Here is a 17,806-nt window from a genome sequence, read left to right on the forward strand (position 1 = left end):
GCCCCACATTGGGGGTAGAGATTACTTTAAAAAATTAGATAAATACAGGGTTTCTCAAACTTTGTGATTTCAAGATTCCTTTACATTCTTTATTTTTTTTTATTTTTTTTTATTTTAGGTAATCTCTATACTCACCATGGGGCTCAAACTCACAACCCCAAGATCAAGAGTCACATGTTGCATGGACTGAGCCATCCAGGTGCCCCAGGATTCCTTCAAATTCTTAAAAATTATTGAGGATCACAAATAGCTTTTGTTTCTACGGGTTATATTTATTGATATTTACTGTATTGGAAATTAAAACAGGAATCAGGAAAAAAGTTACTCATTTTAAAATAGTAATAAACTCATTACATATTAACACAAATAGTATGTTTTATGAAAAATAATTTGAAAGACAATTTTTTTAAGTTTATTCATTTTGAGAGAGAGAGAGAGTGAGTGAGGGAGGGGCAGAGAAAGAGAGAGGGAGAGAGAGAATCCCAAGCAGGCACTGCGCTGTCAGCACAGAGCCTGACACAGGGCTTGAACCCACAAACGGAGAGATCATGACCTGAGCTGAAGTGGGACACTTAACCGACTGAGCCACCCAGGTGCCCCTACATTTTCTTTCCATTCTTTCTTGTGATAGAGGTTATGGGCTGAATCATCCCCTCCCCTAACCAAGTTAATATGTTGAAGATTTAGCCTCCAGTACCTTAGAATGGGACTGTATCTGGAGACAGAGCTTCAGAGAGATCATTAAGGTAAAACGTGGTCATTTGGGTAGGCCCTAATCCAGTATGACTGGTTTTATTATAAGAAGAGGAAATTTAAAAAGGAGAAGGAGAAGAGAATAGGACACAGACCCACACAGAGGAGGTCTTGTGAAGACATGAGGAGATAGCCATGGACAAGCCAAGGAGAGAGGTCTCAGAAGAAGTCACCCTGAAGACACCTTGCTCTCAGACTTCTAGGATCCAATTATGGCAGCACCAGGAAACGAATACGATAGGTTACGCAGAATTCCAAACATACAAAGGCTATGTGGAGTAAAAACTCTCCCATCCCTGTCTCCAGCTACCCTATCCTCCTCTAAGAGATGATCAGTGTTAACAATTTTTATGTAACATTTCAGATAGATTTTCTACCCATATAAGTCTTGTGTAGGTACACCTTTTTCCATCTCGCTTTTACGAAAAGGATGGCATAGTGTATCCAGTGCTCTGCCCTTTGCTTTTTTCACCTAAATAATATGTCTTGTAGCTCACTCCCTATCAATACATAAAGAACTTTCGTCTTCTTCTTGATTCTTGCATAATCGGTAATAGATTTTTGATGGTTTGGGGATTTCATGAAATATGCAGCCGTATATGGAGTAGCTATTGATATCGTTCTATTTTTTAGGTTGGGCGGTGGGTTCAGGAATATGTGTTTTATTACGCACGTATTATGCTTTGTAACTTACATTATTATAAGTGGCAAGGAGGAAAAAAAAAAAAAGCTCAGAAGGGGGAAATGAAAAGGGGAGGGGGGAATTGGATGATAGGTGTGTATGTGAAATTTTAGTAAGGATGGGACCATAGAAGGTGTTCTTGAGAAGATGTCTTTTGAGTAAATGACATGAAAGAGGAGAGGGAGCTAATTATGGAGTTAGCCGAGACAAGAGCATTGTCGGCAGAAAGTGCAAATGTCCTGTGGCACAAGCAGGGGACTTTATTGGAAGGCTATTGCAGTTACTGTAGTTATCCAGGTGATAGATGATGAGGATACCATCATCAGACAGGCCTTCCTGTCTACCTTGTCTAAAACAAGTCTTGCCCATCATTCTGTTAACAATTTGTTTCCTTTTTATCATAGTTTGTAAATTTTTAAAAATTAGTTTTCTCACTCACCTAGGCTCCCCAACTATATCATAAACTTTTTTTTTTAGTTTATTTATTTATTTTGAGAGAGAGATTGAGAGTGCACACACAAGCGAGCAGCAGAGGGGCAGAGAGAGGAGAGAGAGAATCCCAAGCAGGCTCCATGATGTGGAGCCCAATACAGGGCTTGATTTCCCCAACGTGAGATCATGACCTGAGCCCAAATCAAGCAGCGGATGCTTAACTGACTGAGCCACCCAGGCGCCCCTATATCATAAACTTCTTGGGCCTAGGGAGTCCCTGTCTCTCCTATTAACCTACACATCCTCATTTCCTGGCACTTAGTAGGTACTCATTAAAAATATGCTATTTCAATGAATGAATCAATCGGTCACTTTACATCTTTGCATTCCTAGCAACAGCAATTGTGTCTGATCTATATAAAGGGTTCAATACAGGGGTGCCTGACTGGCTCAGTCAGTAGAGCATGTGACTCTGGATCTCGGGGTCATGAGTTTGAGTCCCATGTAGGGCATAGGGTTTACTTTAAAAGAAGAAAGAGTTTAATATACGTTTGTTAAATAGAAGAACACTCAACTGGCAAGCCATTGTAATAAATGGGCTGTGGGCTTGATCCATTAGGATAAAGTAAGACTTGGTGGTTGAGAAAGCTGAAGCTGCATTTGCGTGTTCATCTGTCAATTCAAGTCTAAGTTTGGTAAACTATTAAAGGAGATTGCAATCCTTTCTGGAAGGACACCAGCCGTAACAAGGGAACTAGGAGGCTTCAGTAACCTAGTCTCAGATAAGAACGGGTCAAAATGTTCCACTTCCAAGATGCATCCGTCAAGGTCAATGAGCAAGAACATAGCCTGGGTATCCATCGCCAGTGAGAGACACAGAAGAGCCAGGCTTCACAGGCAGCTGTGACCCTGTACATTCTACTGTGAGCTGTGGCTGTTCCATCTGAATTGTTTGTCATGTTTATGCTGCTTGGCTGCCTAGCCGTGAAGACTGGGGGAAGCTATCGCCTCTCACATTCAATTCCTAGAATAGAATTAGGTGATAAATATACAATGAACAAGTCTAATTATGTAACGGGTAGGAAGGGATGCCTGCCCATATTCAAAAGGGAGAATGTTGCCCATTATGGATTTTTCATGGAAGGTTGACAGTTGGTGGTGTGCACATTGCATGAGTGGGTTATAGTAAGAGCTTTGCCAAAGGAACATTTCTAGAAGCACCATTCTGAAAAGAAGATACATGGCAGATATATATATTCTACCAGATCTCCATATCATATGGAAGTTATGGTGGTTCTTAAATATGGTCTAAGACGCTCCAAGATATATTTTCCGGTGTTAGAATCTCAAAGTACCTTTGAGGCAAATGTTGAGACCGCCATGATGAATTGAACAATATCACTGAAACTCAGGCAGGCACCTCTGTACTTCCCACGGTAAATTTCAGAGATAAAGGAAGAATCTAAGCTTTTTTTTTTTAATTTTTATTTTTTGGTAATTTAGGGCACACATTTCAGTCTAACGCTAATGCCCTTCCGTTGTGCCCAAACGCAACAGGTGTGTTTGGAATTTGAGGTCAAGCAAACACTTGTAATTTAATTTCACAGGACAGGGAAGGAGGAGGAAAAAACTTGAGCTGAGGAGCAGAAGAGGTTTTTGTTTTTGTTTTTGTTTTTTAAGATTTTATTTTTAAGTAATGTCTACACCCAACATGGGGCTTGAACTCCCAACCCCGAGATCAGATTAAGAGTCGCATGCTCCCCTGACTGAGCCAGCCAGACACCCCTTAAGCTGAGGACTTTTAGACAGGTGGGCGGGGTACAGTGTCCACAGAAGCCAACAATCTTCAGGAAGAATTTGGACAACTTGTCACTAAGGGTCCAAGTTGAGGTCAGAGCAGTAACCAGGGCTCTGCAAAAGTGATTGCTGGCAGGTGAACAAATAAACAATCTGGGAGGGGTCCGGCCTCTGGAAGTGGTTTCTAGTCACTGGACTGAGGATTGGATCTGGCCAGAAATCACTGATACTTCCTCTCCCTTGTCTCCCAGATCCAAACTGTTCCTATGTATTCATTCACTTCACAAATATTGATGAGGGCCTAGGAGTTGTGAATTTGGCAGTGAATGAGACAGATGAGGCTCCTACTCCCAAGGAGCTCTCAACCCCATGGGAAGTGGGGGAGACAGTCTGCTCAAGAAAAGTCTCCCTGAAGGTGGGACTTTCCCACTGAGATTTGCAGGACAAGAAGGGGTCAGGTGATGGGGGACAACCGATGGTGATGAGGCAGAGAAAGGCAGGAGCCTTGATCTTCTAGGACTCTCTGTAAGCCAGGGTGAGGAGCTGGCACGTTCTAAATGCCATTAGGAGTGCTGGAAGGGTTTTAAGTTAAGATCTGATTTCTATTTTGAAAGGATTACCCTTGCTCCCGAGGGGAGAATGGTGAAGAAAAGTGGAAACGGAAGGACCAATTTTGAGACTCTTCCATTCATCTGGGTGCGACAGATGGTGGTGACTTGTGGTTGGTAGTAATAATGGAAATAGAAGAAAGTGGACTGATTCAGGATGGGATTTGGGGTGAAGTCAACAGGATTGTAGATGGATGGAGTGTGATAGTGAGAGAGGGAGAGGAATCGAGAGCAAGCCCTGTGCTTTTGGCTTGAGTGACCAGGTGGATTGGGGTGTCCTTTACTGACATAGGAGGTCGGGGCAGGGGAGGGGAGATTTGGAGGGAGTGGTTTGGAGAGGCCAGACCTAGAGTTCTAGTCTGGCTGTGTTGAGCCTGAGGTGCCACGTAAGCAGTAGCTCTCATGGGCCCGGAGTTCCTGGCAGAGGTTCGGGTCAGAGACACGGATTTGGGCATTTCAGCGCCATCGGCATGTGGAAGGTGGGACCAGAGTAGGTAGGTGTCCAACGCTGTTGATTTGATCTTCTCAACCTAGCTCAACGTGTCCACCTCGCCCCTTCTCCCCTACCATCCCTCAGGGCCAGCCCCCTGCTCTTCCTTGGGCCACTGTAATTGTTCCTTGTCCCCGTGCTTCTCTGCTTGTTCCTGTTTAATCTGTAGCCAGTGTGATCTGTTCAAAATGTAATCAGATTATGCTGCTCCCCAGCTTCAAACCCTCGAATGCCTTGGTCTCAGGAAGAACAAAATCAAATCCTTACCTGACCCACAAGTAGGGTTGCCAAAGAAAACACAGGATGCCCAGTAAAGTTTGAATTTCAGATGAAGAATCACTTTTAGTATAAATATCATCACTCGCCTTAAATTAAACTCAACCTGGCATCTTGTACTTTTTTTAAGTTTATCCGTTCATGTTGAGAGAAAGAGAGAGAAAGAGAGGGCACGTGCACACGAGTGGAAGAGGGGCAGAGAGAGAATCCCAAGCAGGCTCCACACTGTCAGGCTGAAAGCCCCATTTGGTCCTCGAACTCATGACCCATGTGCCTGTGAGATCATGACCTGAGCCCGACCGAGAGCCAGATGCTCAGCCGAATGAGCCACCCACCCTTGGCATCTTGTATTTTTATTTGCTAAGTCTGGCAACCCTACCTACCCACCAGGGCTTTGCAAGATTCGACCCCTGCCATTCTTCCCTGGTTCATCTCTCATCAGATATCCCTTGTTCTCTGACTCAAGTCATATTAGTTTTCTTCAGAACCTGAAATACACTCTGCCCTCTCCACCTCAAGGCCTTGAGGAATGCTTTGAGTATTTATTTATTATTAAAAACAATTTTTTTTAACTTTTTAATGTTTATTTACATTTTAGAGAGAGAGAGACAGACAGACAGACAGTGTGTGTGAGCGGCGGAGTGGGAGAGAGGGAGACACAGAATCCAAAGCAGGTTCCAGGCTCCGAGCTGTCAGCACAGAGCCCGACGTGGGGCTCGAACCCACAAACTGTGAGATCATGACCTGAGCTAAAGTCGGATGCTTAACCGACTGAGCCACCCAGGTGCCCCATTAAAAAATTTTTTTTGAGGGACGCCTGGGTGGCTCAGTCGGTTAAGCATCCGACTTTGGCTCAGGTCATGATCTCACGGTCTGTGAGTTCGAGCCCCACGTCGAGCTCTGTGCTGACAGCTCGGAGCCTGGAGCCTGCTTCCGATTCTGTGTCTCCCTCTCTCTCTGACCCTCCGCTGTTCATGCTCTGTCTCTCTCTGTCTCAAAAATAAATAAACATTAAAAAAAATTAAAAAAAAATTTTTTTTGAATGTTTTATTTATTTTTCAGAGAGACAGAGACAGAATGCAAGCGGGGGAGGGGCAGAGAGAGAATCCAAAGCAGGCTCCAGGCTCTGAGCTGTCAGCACAGAGCCCGAGTGGGGCTTGAACCCATGATCCATGAGATCATAACCTGAGCTGACGTTGGACACTTAACCCACCAAGCCAGCCAGGCAGCCCTGCTAGGAATGCTTTAAGCTCCTCCTGGATTAGCTATGACTCACCTTTCAGATTTCACAGCCTTCTCCTTGTGTTGTGTACTCTCCTAGAGTGGTGTAACTTTCCTTCACTGACCCTGTGTCAGACCGCAATTACACATTTGTGTGACTATGTTAAGTATTATATCTTTTTCGCTAAACTGTAAGGTGAGAAACCAGATTTATTTTTGCTCACTCTGTGTCCCCTGTGCCTCTCCTCGTGTCTGATACATGATAGGCACTGTGAAGGGAGAGAAGAAAGGAGTTAAAGGAAAAAGGAGGGAAGGAAAGAGGGAAGGAAGGAAGGAAGGAAGGAAGGAAGGAAGGAAGGAAAGAAGGAAGGAAAGACGGAAGGAAAGAAGGAAGGAAGGAAAGAAGGGAGGAAGGAAAGAAGGAAGGAAGGAAAGACGGAAGGAAGGAAAGATGGAAGGAAAGAAGGGAGGAAGGAAAGGAAGGAAGGAAAGAAGGAAGGAAGGGAGGAAGGAAAGAAGGAAGGAAAGGAAGGAAGGAAAGAAAGAAGGAAGGAAGGAAAGAAGGAAGGAAGGAAGGGAAAAAGATGAAGGATAGTACTAGATTACTGAATAAGTTTTATCAGGACCAGGGTGAGGAATGAAGTCTCCAGCAGAGATTGGCCCTAGGAACCAGTTTCACCGGGAAGGCAGGAAGAGAATGCAGGGTAACGACAAAATACCCAAGTCAGCTTGGGAATAGTTTTCCCAATATGTGGGGGATGGGGCCGAGGATGAGGTTTGAGGCTGCTTAAACATATTCTACCTCTAAACTCTATTAGGTCCAGCATATGGGGCAGCACGGGGGTGGGCACGAGTGAATTTCTTTGTGCAGTTGTTGCCTCAGGGAAAGGTCAAGTGGGTCTGGGCTAGGACGCTGCTCAACTATGTGGGGATTGTTCCCCTCCACCCCTGTGGCCCCAACATCTTCCTTTGTCAGCTTAGCGTGAGCAAGGGTTAAAGACAATCCGTTCACCAAGCTCTTCTTCCTCAGTCAGCTCTACAAATAAATTGGTTTTATTCCTTTTTTTTTTTTTTTTTTAAGTAGGCTCTACACCTAACATGGGGCTTGAACTCATGACCTTGAGATCGAGAGTTGGGGATTCCACCAGCTGACCCAGCCAGGCACCCCTAAATTGGTTCTATTCTTTTCTTTCTTTTTAAAAAAATTTTTTTAAGTGTTTATTTATTTTTTGAGAGACAGAGCAGTGGGGGAGGGGCAGAGAGAGAGGGAGACACAGAATCTGAAGCAGGCTCCAGGCTCCGAGCTTAGCACAGAGCCCGACATGAGGCTTGAACCCACGAACCGTGGGTGGCTCAGTTGGTTAAGCCACTGATTTCGCTCAGGTCATGGTCTCAGGTTCATGAGATCGAGCCCCGCATCAGGGTCTCTGCTGTCAGCGCAGAGCCGTTTCTGATCCTGTGTCTCCCTCTCTCTGTCCCTCCCCTCTCTGTGCTCCCCTCCTTCTCTCTGAAAAATAAACAAACATTTAAAAAGTATCTATCTATCTCTATACATATGGCGCCAGGGTGGCTCAGTGGGTTAAGTGCCTGACTCTTGATTTTGGCTCAGGTCATGATCTCATGTTTGTGGGTTCGGGTTTGAGCCCTGTGTAGGGTTCTGCAGTGACAGTGCGGAGCCTGCTTGGGATTCTCTCTCTCCCGCTCTCTCTACCCCGTCTCTCAAAAATAAATAAATAAACATTAAAAAAAAAAAAAGATTCCGGAGGGAGAGGAAGAGAGGAACTCACCAAAAACACTTAAAATAATTGATTCATATTTGGATCCAGATCTGAAGAGGCTCTTGTTAAAGATATGTATGCTTCTTTGAGTACATTTGGTTTAATTTTACTTAAAAGGATTCACTGAAGAGTTTCAGCTGAGGCCGTGTTATTGCTTAGCAAATCCAAATAACAAAATGTTGGTTTTTCTAGTTAAACTTCTGTGTATTAATTAGATCTGTCTCAAAAGCCATTCATCAGGTTGGGGAGGGTGTCTTATGTGAAAAAGCTTTTTCATTTAGATGTAAATTAGACCTAGCCTATCAGGAAAAAAGGAAAGTTCTTGACATTTTTATATTCTGAAAATACAAGGTCATGTTGCTCAAAAGAATCTGAGTATACATACTATTGACCCACCAGATAATATGAATTAGCCAGTTTTTTAAAAATGACCCAAGCACCCTCATTTAATTATCTTTATAGAAGTAAAATGTAGGGGCGCCCGAGTGGGTCAGTCGGTTAAGTGACTGACCCTTGGTTTCGGTTCAGGTCATGATCTCACGGTTTCATGAGTTCGAGTCCTGCATCAGACTCCGTGCTGACAGCGCAGAGCCTGCTTGGGATTCTCTCTTTCTCTGCCCCTCCCCCTCTGGCACACGCTCTCTCTCTCATTAAAAAAAATAAAAGAAATACATATAAATCCAAATGCTTAGCCTTTAAAGGTTTTAAACAAGATTGCCTGCCCCTAAACTCAAAGATTAGCCTTCCTCCCACATCCCCCAAAGCAGCCCCTCAGCTGTAGCTAACCCAACTGTGCACGCACTCTCTCTAAATTAATAAACATTTAAAAAATAGCCAAAAAGGGGCGCCTGGGTGGCTCAGTCGGTTGAGCGTCCAACTTCAGCTCAGGTCATGATCTCACGGTCCGTGAGTTCGAGCCCCGCGTTGGGCTCTGTGCTGACCGCTCAGAGCCTGGAGCCTGCTTCAGATTCTGCGTCTCCCTCTCTCTGCCCCTCCCCTGCTCATGCTCTGTCTCTCTCCGTCTCAAAAATAAATAAAAACATTTAAAAAATCTTTTAAAAATACCCCCAAAACGTTTGAGAGCTGTGATGAGTATGTTATGGTGAAAAAAAGATATGGCTGCGAAATATGTCACTAACAAAATATTTCACAAAGGTTTGGGAGGCGGAACCAGTGGCCGCATGTATGAGAGGGTCCTGTGGGGATCAAACAGTTCTGTAGCTTGAATATGATGATTACATGAAGCTCCACAGGTGGTGAAATTGCACAGATCCACACACACACACAATGTGGTGCACGTAGAACCGGTGAAATCTGAATGAGCTTTATGGATTGCATCAATTTTGTGGTTATCGTATTTATTGGGGGAGGCCGGGGTAAGGATGTACGGGACATCCCTACCCATTTCTTTGTAACTCCCTGCGAATCCATAGTTCTTTCAAAATAAAAAGTTAACCCAAACGCACGACACGGACAACAAAAAAGTAAAGACAGCAGTCAGATGGCGAACGAATTTGACGGTAGATTTTATTCCTTGTCCTTGTGATATGTGAGGAATGACCATTCTCCTTGAGGAGAATTCTCTCTTCTCCAGGAGTGGCTCTCACCTGGCGTCAGTGAGAGAGGATGATGCACAGTCTGTTGATGTCCTTTTTTTCTGGGGACACACATGCAATCTATCATCATTTTCTTTCCAAGAAGTTAAAGGAAAGACTTAAGCTTCTGCTGTCCTTACCAAGGTCCTGTTAGAATCAGGAAAGCATGGATTCTAAAATAACAGTGAGCTTGAGTTCTTACTTTCATTCTCTCCTGGTTAAAAACAAAACAAAACAGGGGCGCCTGGGTGGCTCAGTCGGTTAAGCAGCCGACTTCGGCTCAGGTCATGATCTCGCGGTCCACGAGTTCAAGCCCCGCGTCGGGCTCTGTGCTGACTGCTCGGAGCCTGGAGCCTGTTTCAGATTCTGTGTTTCCCTCTCTCTGACCCTCCCCCGTTCATGCTCTGTCTCTCTCTGTCTCAAAAATAAATAAATGTTAAAAAAAAAAATAAAACAAAACAAAACAACCCCAAAAAATTCTGTTGGCATTTACATGGTGGTTTTCAGGAAATCCTCAAGTAAAGATGCATTCAATGTTATCACTGAAACTGCGAACGCAAATGAGAATTGATGTTTGTTTATTCAATTAAATGGAGTTCCTTATGTTTTTGTCTCTTTCGTAGCACATGTTTCTGCAGTGTAGTAAGCCAGCGAAGACACCGAACCTCTAAATAAATCAGAGAACTTCTTTGTCTACGTTTGCCCTTCATCACATGAACACCCAAAAAGAGAGTATTAATACGTTAAACCAACAAAGGACTTCAATGGGAATTGGATGCTAGCAATTGCTTAACAAGTGGAGAGTAGTAAACTTTTAAAACTGTAAATACTTGTTTAAAAAGACAAATGTTCTCACTCATATATTGTCAGCAGAACTGTAAATTGTTACAATTTTCTTTGGAAGAGATGTTGGCAGTAAATACTCAGTCATAAAAACATTCATATCCTTTGGCCCAGTAATTCAATTTCTGGGAATTTACCCAAAACAAATCATTAGAAAGAAGACATAAACTATGTTATAAAGATGCTCCTAACAACACTCTATATAATAACAAAATCCAGAAAATAACCTAAATGCCAAATAATAAAGGAATGTTTAAGTAAATTATGGATTTCCAACCTGGGGGACTATTATATAGCTATGAAAAATGGTAAACAGGCTATGTACCAAATGGAAAGGTGCTTATAAAACAATTAGTAATCGTCAAAGCATTTTATAGAAAGGTATGCACTTATGAGTTACCTTCCATAGAAGAAAGAGCAAACTCTACAGTGCTTAATTAAGGTACTCTACAGTGCTTAATTAAGGTGGGAAGTGAAATTCATGTCCTTGGGTCTATAGAATAGATTTTAGCAAAATGCAAATACATAGAATAAGTCTAAGATGGGTGTGAGGAAATTCAAACTTGTAGAAACATTTATCAATTTTCAAGTTACGTTCTGAGAAGAGGCATAACACACATTAGAACTGATGGCTGGTCTTGGGGCGCCTGGGTGGCTCAGTCCGTTAAGCGGCCAACTTCGGCTCAGGTCACGATCTCACGGTCCGTGAGTTCGAGCCTCGCGTCGGGCTCTGTGCTGACTGCTCAGAGCCTGGAGCCTGTTTCAGATTCTGTGTCTCCCTCTCTCTGACCCTCCCCCGTTCATGCTCTGTCTCTCTCTGTCTCAAAAATAAATAAACATTTAAAAAAATTAAAAAAAAAAAAAAAAAAAGAACTGATGGCTGGTCTTTAACCAGTGCATACAGAGGGGAGCAAAGCTATCTTTGGAATGCTCTGGATGTGATCACTAGTGTGCTTAAGATGACACAATGATTCTCAAGCGTTTCTCAGGAGCAGCGAACTGCCAGCATCTTGCATGTGGAATCGCTTAGAAGCAGGAAAGTTATTTTGAAAGATAAAGGTTTAAAAAAAAAAAAAATCACAAAGGTCCAGATGTGGCTGTCCTTAAATATGCTCGAGAGACAGAGTGGGCAGTCTCCCTTCTATAAATTGGAGGGGAAATGATGATCTCCAGGCTTTTGTGTCTGCCTTCTAAATTCCAGGTGTTTAATTCATTTTGTAAGGTTGGTAACGTTGCTCTGTAATGTTGCTGTACCGAACAGCCACGTTCAGTAGGATTTGAAGCCATGTCGAGTTTCCTGGGCTACATCTTGAGTCCTCACTGCTGGGACCAGAGCCAGAGCATTAAGGCAGAGTACGAGACTGTTTCCAATCTTCCCAGTTAAATGTTTGGACTTGAATGGCATATCCCACTAGGTTGCATGTTATAGAAAAGGAATTTTTGAGAGCACGGAATATTAGAGGGCTGATAATTCAATGGAGAAAGTCAACATAACAAACTTGAAAACAGGGCTTTGCTTGGATCAACCACGTGGAGTTAAACACACACACACACACACACACACACACACACACACACACGTATGTACATGTACACACAGGTTGATTGCTGTTCCAAGGCCATCAAAGCTTCAGGTTTGAGAGGAACATTTTCATAGAGGGATAGTTCAGAACAGGGCTTGGAGGAAGCATACATGATTTATCCTGAACTTGACAGGCCAATGTACAATCGGAGGTTGGAGGCAAAAACTCCCAAAGGGAAACAGGGAATTTTAGAGAACAGTGTGGTCATTTGGACGTCTAAGAGTAATACTCAAGCAGGAAACACTGATTAAAAGCAGTACTGGTAAGCTGGTAAACTACAAACTATTTATTCACCAGTAAGTGTCCAAATACTTAGCAACCAGGAAGAAACAGCCAGGCTGGCTGTACCTGAGTTTGCTGGCACAAAGTGAAGTCTGCGTGTGTGGAAAAGAGAATTTAAAGGCGGGGTGGGAGTGGCAACGGCGAAATGAGAGCTATAAAAGCAAGCATGTTTTAGTTCATCGGCTCAGTGTGACATGATTACGTGAAAGTTTTCGGTGTAGAAAGCCTAGTTATGGTGCAGTTATATGAAGCCTGTGGCCTGATGCAATCGGGACACGGACGTTGACATCAGCTTCAGGTTTGAAGAGAGCATAGGCTGGGAGGTAGGTAGCAAACGACTGCTGACAAAGGGCAGTAAAGCATTTCTGTCTTCACTCTACCCACTCCCACTCCTACCTAGACCTAGGTCTCAGTGCCGACCATTGGCTCATTCCTTCTTCCTTGAAGCTTCTTTTCCGGCAACCCGCAAGTTCACAATTGCTAACATTCCCTTGAGAGTGGCTGAGAAAGGGAAAGAAGGAAGCTACACTTGGAAAGAAGATTGCTTTGTAGTTTATTTACAATAGAATGTAAGAAAAAGGAAGTTATTAACAATAATAAATAACTGGGGGAAAAAAACCAACAACACTAAACAGCCATGAAATGACACAGAAGGATGGCACGTATGATGATCAAACCGTGCTTGCTCTGCTCGTAGTCTGTAACACTGTGCATTCCAAAACTTGGTCCTTCGGCAGTGGCAGTGGTATTTTGACTCCATATACGTAACTAATCCAGATCCCGGCTTGAAATGTAAACACTAAAAAATTACACTCGAAACCACATGTAAGGGGCATAGAGATAACAACAACTCAAAGAACCTCTTCTTGGTGATGACACAGAAACTGAAGGGAAACTTGCAATTCGACAGACGTTTTCCATTTTAAGCAAAAACATCCAGAGGCTTATCCTAATGCACTTGTGAACAATGAAATTGTAATAACGGCATCTGAAAAATTCTTAACATATTCACATTCTCTTATTGCACTAACTCCTAAAAAGCTTACACACTTCTATTTCAAATGCAAACAGATTGTTTTGAAGGTAGAACACAGAAGAACCCAGTAGGTGTTGTCTCTGCATGCCAACGCTGTGCTCTCGAGTAACACTTCAGTTTCAGCAAGAATGGAGAGTTTAAATGGTCTATTTATGATCAATTGCGGTTATTAAACAGACCTTTTTTTTTTTCTTTTTAATTTCAAGAATTATGGCTCAGATGGCAGGTTGTCACCTAGCCTACTGAGTCAGATGATCAGAAAGGGACTAAAGCTATTTAGACAATTCTTCTCTATTGGATTATCTGAATACACATTCTATGTGACTAAATTATACTCTGGCCCTTGTAACAAGTAAAATTCCTATTGACGTAAGCCAGCCAGTGACCTTGTTTCTGAGGCCACGCAGAGATGCTAAGGTAAGTAAAATTGGAAAACACACATAAAGACAGTAGTCTTGAAATTTCCATGGAAAAAATGACTTCCTGAGAAGTGTCAGAATCTTTTCTCTTAGGTCACTGTTGATGACAGTGTCATTTGCTTTTGGAGGTCTCGTGTTTTTTTAAGTGTCTGCGTTCATTCGACACCCACAACTGCACCCCTTAGAGATTTATTTTCACAATCCAAAACATGGGTATTAAATCCTCCCAAATTAAAACCATTTCCCCACACACACAGATGCAAACCCAAAGCAGAAGGTTTATAACTTAGTTCACCAGCAAACTCTTTGTTTCTGTTATTACGTTGGTAACTGAAAGACGTCACAGACTCCTTTGTTATGCTTTTCCTTTGCTTTGCTTTATTTCAGCCCAACTGTAGGAAAATGCGATGATCTTCAGAGCTCATCTTGGAGAAAGTCTGTGCAGTAAAAACACGGAGACCTTCTTATCCTGGGACAGCACAGCCAAAGCCACAATGCTGTATTATAGCCAATGAGCAGCACAGGGGTATTTCACCATTTGAAATCCATCCAAAGCAATGATATTTATGGCCATTTTGATGGTCTCCACTAACGACAGAGATAAAGATGGGGTGAACATATGTGTTCTTCTATGGATTATTTATTTTAATTTGGCTACCAGAGACTTAAAACTGGTGGTGTCTGATTCACTATACTATATTTATATATATACAGGTATAATACAATTTCGGTGAACAAAGTTGAAGGTTTCCACACTGCAGACAGAGGCACTGAGTTAAGATTCTATGTTTCCCCAAACATGCTTAATAAATTCAAGTTTCGGCTTTGTTTTCTTCTAAGTTTCCATCATGCAAGCATTTAATTTCCATCCTTATAGGAATTATTAATGGTCTATATACACATTCATCGCAGGCTTGTATCACACAAGAAACAGACTCATGTATGGAGAATATGAAAGGACAGGTGAAAAATCAAGATAGACAAAATATTGAAGTCATTTATGCCTTGTGATGACCGGATTAAATATTCAAAGCAGCTAAGGGAATATTTGCACCCCCCCACCCCCTTGTTTAAATGCACACACACCACATGTAGACAGGAAAAACTGAACATACTTGGAGTGCACACACATTTGTTGGCTAAAAACCACACGATCATTGGCAGCTTTGAAACTGATGTCTGTGTTACTGAACTGGCTACAGGAGAAAGAAAACTCACAGAAAGAAATCAGAAATCAGCTTTCTAAAGCATATAGCATTGTTGACCTTGATAGCAGAAGCTGCTTTACAAAAAAAGAAAAATGGCAACGGTATTAATGGAAAAACTGGGTGCCAGATGTGTTAACAACCTGCACAAGATAAATCTGTTCTGTGCAAAAATAACGATCCCGCCCCATCCTGGCAAATTTCAGCTGGCAAATGGTAAGCAAATACGTGTACTATGTCAGTGTCTTCTGAGCGTAGAAGCTTGCACTCGAAAGCCACACATTCTCATTAAGTACTACTGTGTGGAGAGGGGACCACTGAGCAAGTCCAAGAGGTTTGAGAAGATTAAGTTTTCCCACAGGCAAAAATCATGCTACTATACCATGCAGAGAGGTCTTACTACAGCGCCGTCATTCTCAGGGAAGAGACGCACTGTGGATCTAAGCTATTTGCAACTGGTTTCCTTTGAGTTCTGGGTTTATTTATTTATTAAGCTCAATGTCAACCTGTAGATAAAGAAATGATCTTGACAGTCTGACGTAGGACTTAGAATACTCGGTGCTGGGTTCGTGGGGCCAGCGCCTGCACCTTGGGAGAGTTGATCAATTGGAAAGACACTATGCAGCGTGCTGAGCGCTGAGACAGAGAAGCAGGCAGGGTCCACTGGCTGAGAGGCTGTTTGGGAAGGAGAACACGCTCCTTGGTTTCTGTTGTTTCCTTTGGAATCTGTGTTTTGGGAAGGTCCCTTTCCTGAGGTTGGAGGTTATGGTCAGGAAGGCTAGCTGGGGCCTCGGAGTTGCCCAACTACCTTGTCGTCTTCCTCTCTTGGAGGACAAAAATAAATGCTAGGTTCTGCTTGCCCTTCCTTCTGCGTTTAAAGGCAGTGAGGCGCGATGATGGCAGATTTTTCTCTTTAGAGGAAAGGAGAGTTCGCTTTCTGCCACTTGGGTTGAATGGTCTTGCTTCCTGTCAGCCTGGGTTCTGATCCTGCATTACGGCTACTTGCAGAAAAGAAAGCTAGCCAGGGGGGCACCTTTTCTCATGCTTCCTGTATACTCTACAAACAGGAGTCATCAATTCTGCTCATTCTCTCCACCCCCCCCCCCCCCCCCCGGACAGCATTTACTCCACTTCTGCAGCATTCCCAATTATTTGGATTTCAAGTAAGAGCAAGAGAAGGACAGTCTTTTTTAAGGTCCGGTGATGGGCAATCTGTTCCAGGGAAATCTGGATGCTATGAAAAGTAAAACCTGGAGAGGGATGGGAGACAGTTCTCTTTTTCAGGGTTCCCAAACCAGACATCCTGACAGTGCTTAAGTCCAGTTAGCTTAGGCCACCCCTGCGCTTTTTAGAATGGACAAAGAGTCAACGAATTCTACTCAATTAATTGCAAATACTGTGAATCTTAATGGATGACGGAAGGTGGACAATTCAGGGTTTGTTTGTACCTGTGGAGACAAAGGACGTTTGCCTCACCTGGGCCTCTTGGTTCCTAAACCAAGCCATCCCCAAATCAGTCAGTTACGGCCACACTCATCCATGCAATTCTGAAAGGTTTCTGAGGCCACAAGGGCACAAAGGGGGAAGTTATTAAAAGACAGAAACAAGTGGAATCTTTATTAAATTCTGCGAAAGTATAAATAAGTTCTCACTAATTGCACTTGGAGCCTCTATAGGTTGATAATTAAAATTTTCAAAAAATTTAAAGAGTTAATTAGGCCCCAAATCCTGAGTCAGATTAATCAAAATAGGAATCTCAGTTAAGTACTAGTATTCAAGTCTTGGTGATAAACAGTTTGAAACCGAACAGTTAGGTATGTTATGCCTGAGAGTATTTTTGAGAATTCAGGTTTGATGAGAGGAGACTGACTTCACTATTTTACCACCCCTGTAACAGTGGCATAAGGTTTTCATTTATTTACTCTTTACGTCCACACCTACCTCATCAAATGCTCAATAACAAGGCTTCCTGCCTTCCTCCCGGCTTCCAGCTGTGGTTACAGAAGATTCCTTCTGTCCTTTGCAAGCCTTACATTTTACATCTAGTATGATGCTGTGTGGCATACTTAGGGAATCGTATTATATGGGAAATTACTTAACCACATGCATACTCAGAGATCGAAAGAACATGGTTGAGTGACAAAGCAGTCTTTTTCTCTATCAGAAGATTCTTAAAAACAAACAAACAAACAAACAAACAACCCAAATGAAAATATAAAAACCCCATGAAAGATTCATAGGAAGTTACTCTAATTTGGGCCGACATGGCTTATCTGAAAAGTGTATGCCAGGTAAATTCAGGGTGGCTTTTTTCTCAGGGTCTGGAAGCGTGAGAGTTTCTGGGGCTGACTTTTTCCGGGGTCGATCTTTGGGAACGGACAGAAATTCTGGTGCGTCTGTGGAGAGAGGTGTGGACGGAGCACTGGAAGGGGCACTGCGGACTGAGGAAGGCAGCAGGGGGATGCTCGAGATAGAAATCGCAGGAGGGAAAACGCCAATTTTCCTGTTGGTGGCTTCCTGAGTGGCTCGTTCAAATTCTCGGACTTCATCCATTGTCATGTCTTCAAAGAAAAAAAAAAAAAAAATAGAAAAATTACCAGTCATTTAGAAGAGATGCAAATGGCTTTATCTCTACACCTGATTTTAAGGGAATTACGGGAACTGTACCATAAAGAGGTCTGTCCAGATTATAAACCAAAAGTAACACTGAAATGCTAAACCCTAAAAAAAATTTTTTTTTTTTTTTACTAAGGCAAACCTCTGGGGAAAAAAAAAAATTCCTTTATGAATATCCATCCAAGATTTT

The 17,806-nt window shown here is 42.8% G+C and overlaps 1 protein-coding gene across 11 annotated transcripts in view; it reads right to left on the reverse strand.

Moving 5' to 3' along the window:
• Positions 1 to 12,876: 12,876 nt before the first annotated feature.
• Positions 12,877 to 17,806, reverse strand: part of PITPNC1 (phosphatidylinositol transfer protein cytoplasmic 1) — a 268,172-nt gene continuing 263,242 nt past the window's right edge. For 10 of the 11 annotated variants that reach the window (XM_042917205.1, XM_042917203.1, XM_042917209.1 and 7 more), the window contains one exon: positions 12,877 to 17,561. In XM_042917205.1, coding sequence (XP_042773139.1) covers positions 17,245 to 17,561 — 317 coding nt within the window. In that variant the 3' untranslated portion in view covers positions 12,877 to 17,244. The remainder of the gene's footprint in view (positions 17,562 to 17,806) is intronic. The other variant, XM_042917199.1, reaches the window with a different exon arrangement.

The sequence above is a fragment of the Panthera leo genome, chromosome E1, assembly GCF_018350215.1.
Source record: "Panthera leo isolate Ple1 chromosome E1, P.leo_Ple1_pat1.1, whole genome shotgun sequence".
Taxonomy (NCBI): Eukaryota; Metazoa; Chordata; class Mammalia; order Carnivora; family Felidae; genus Panthera; species Panthera leo.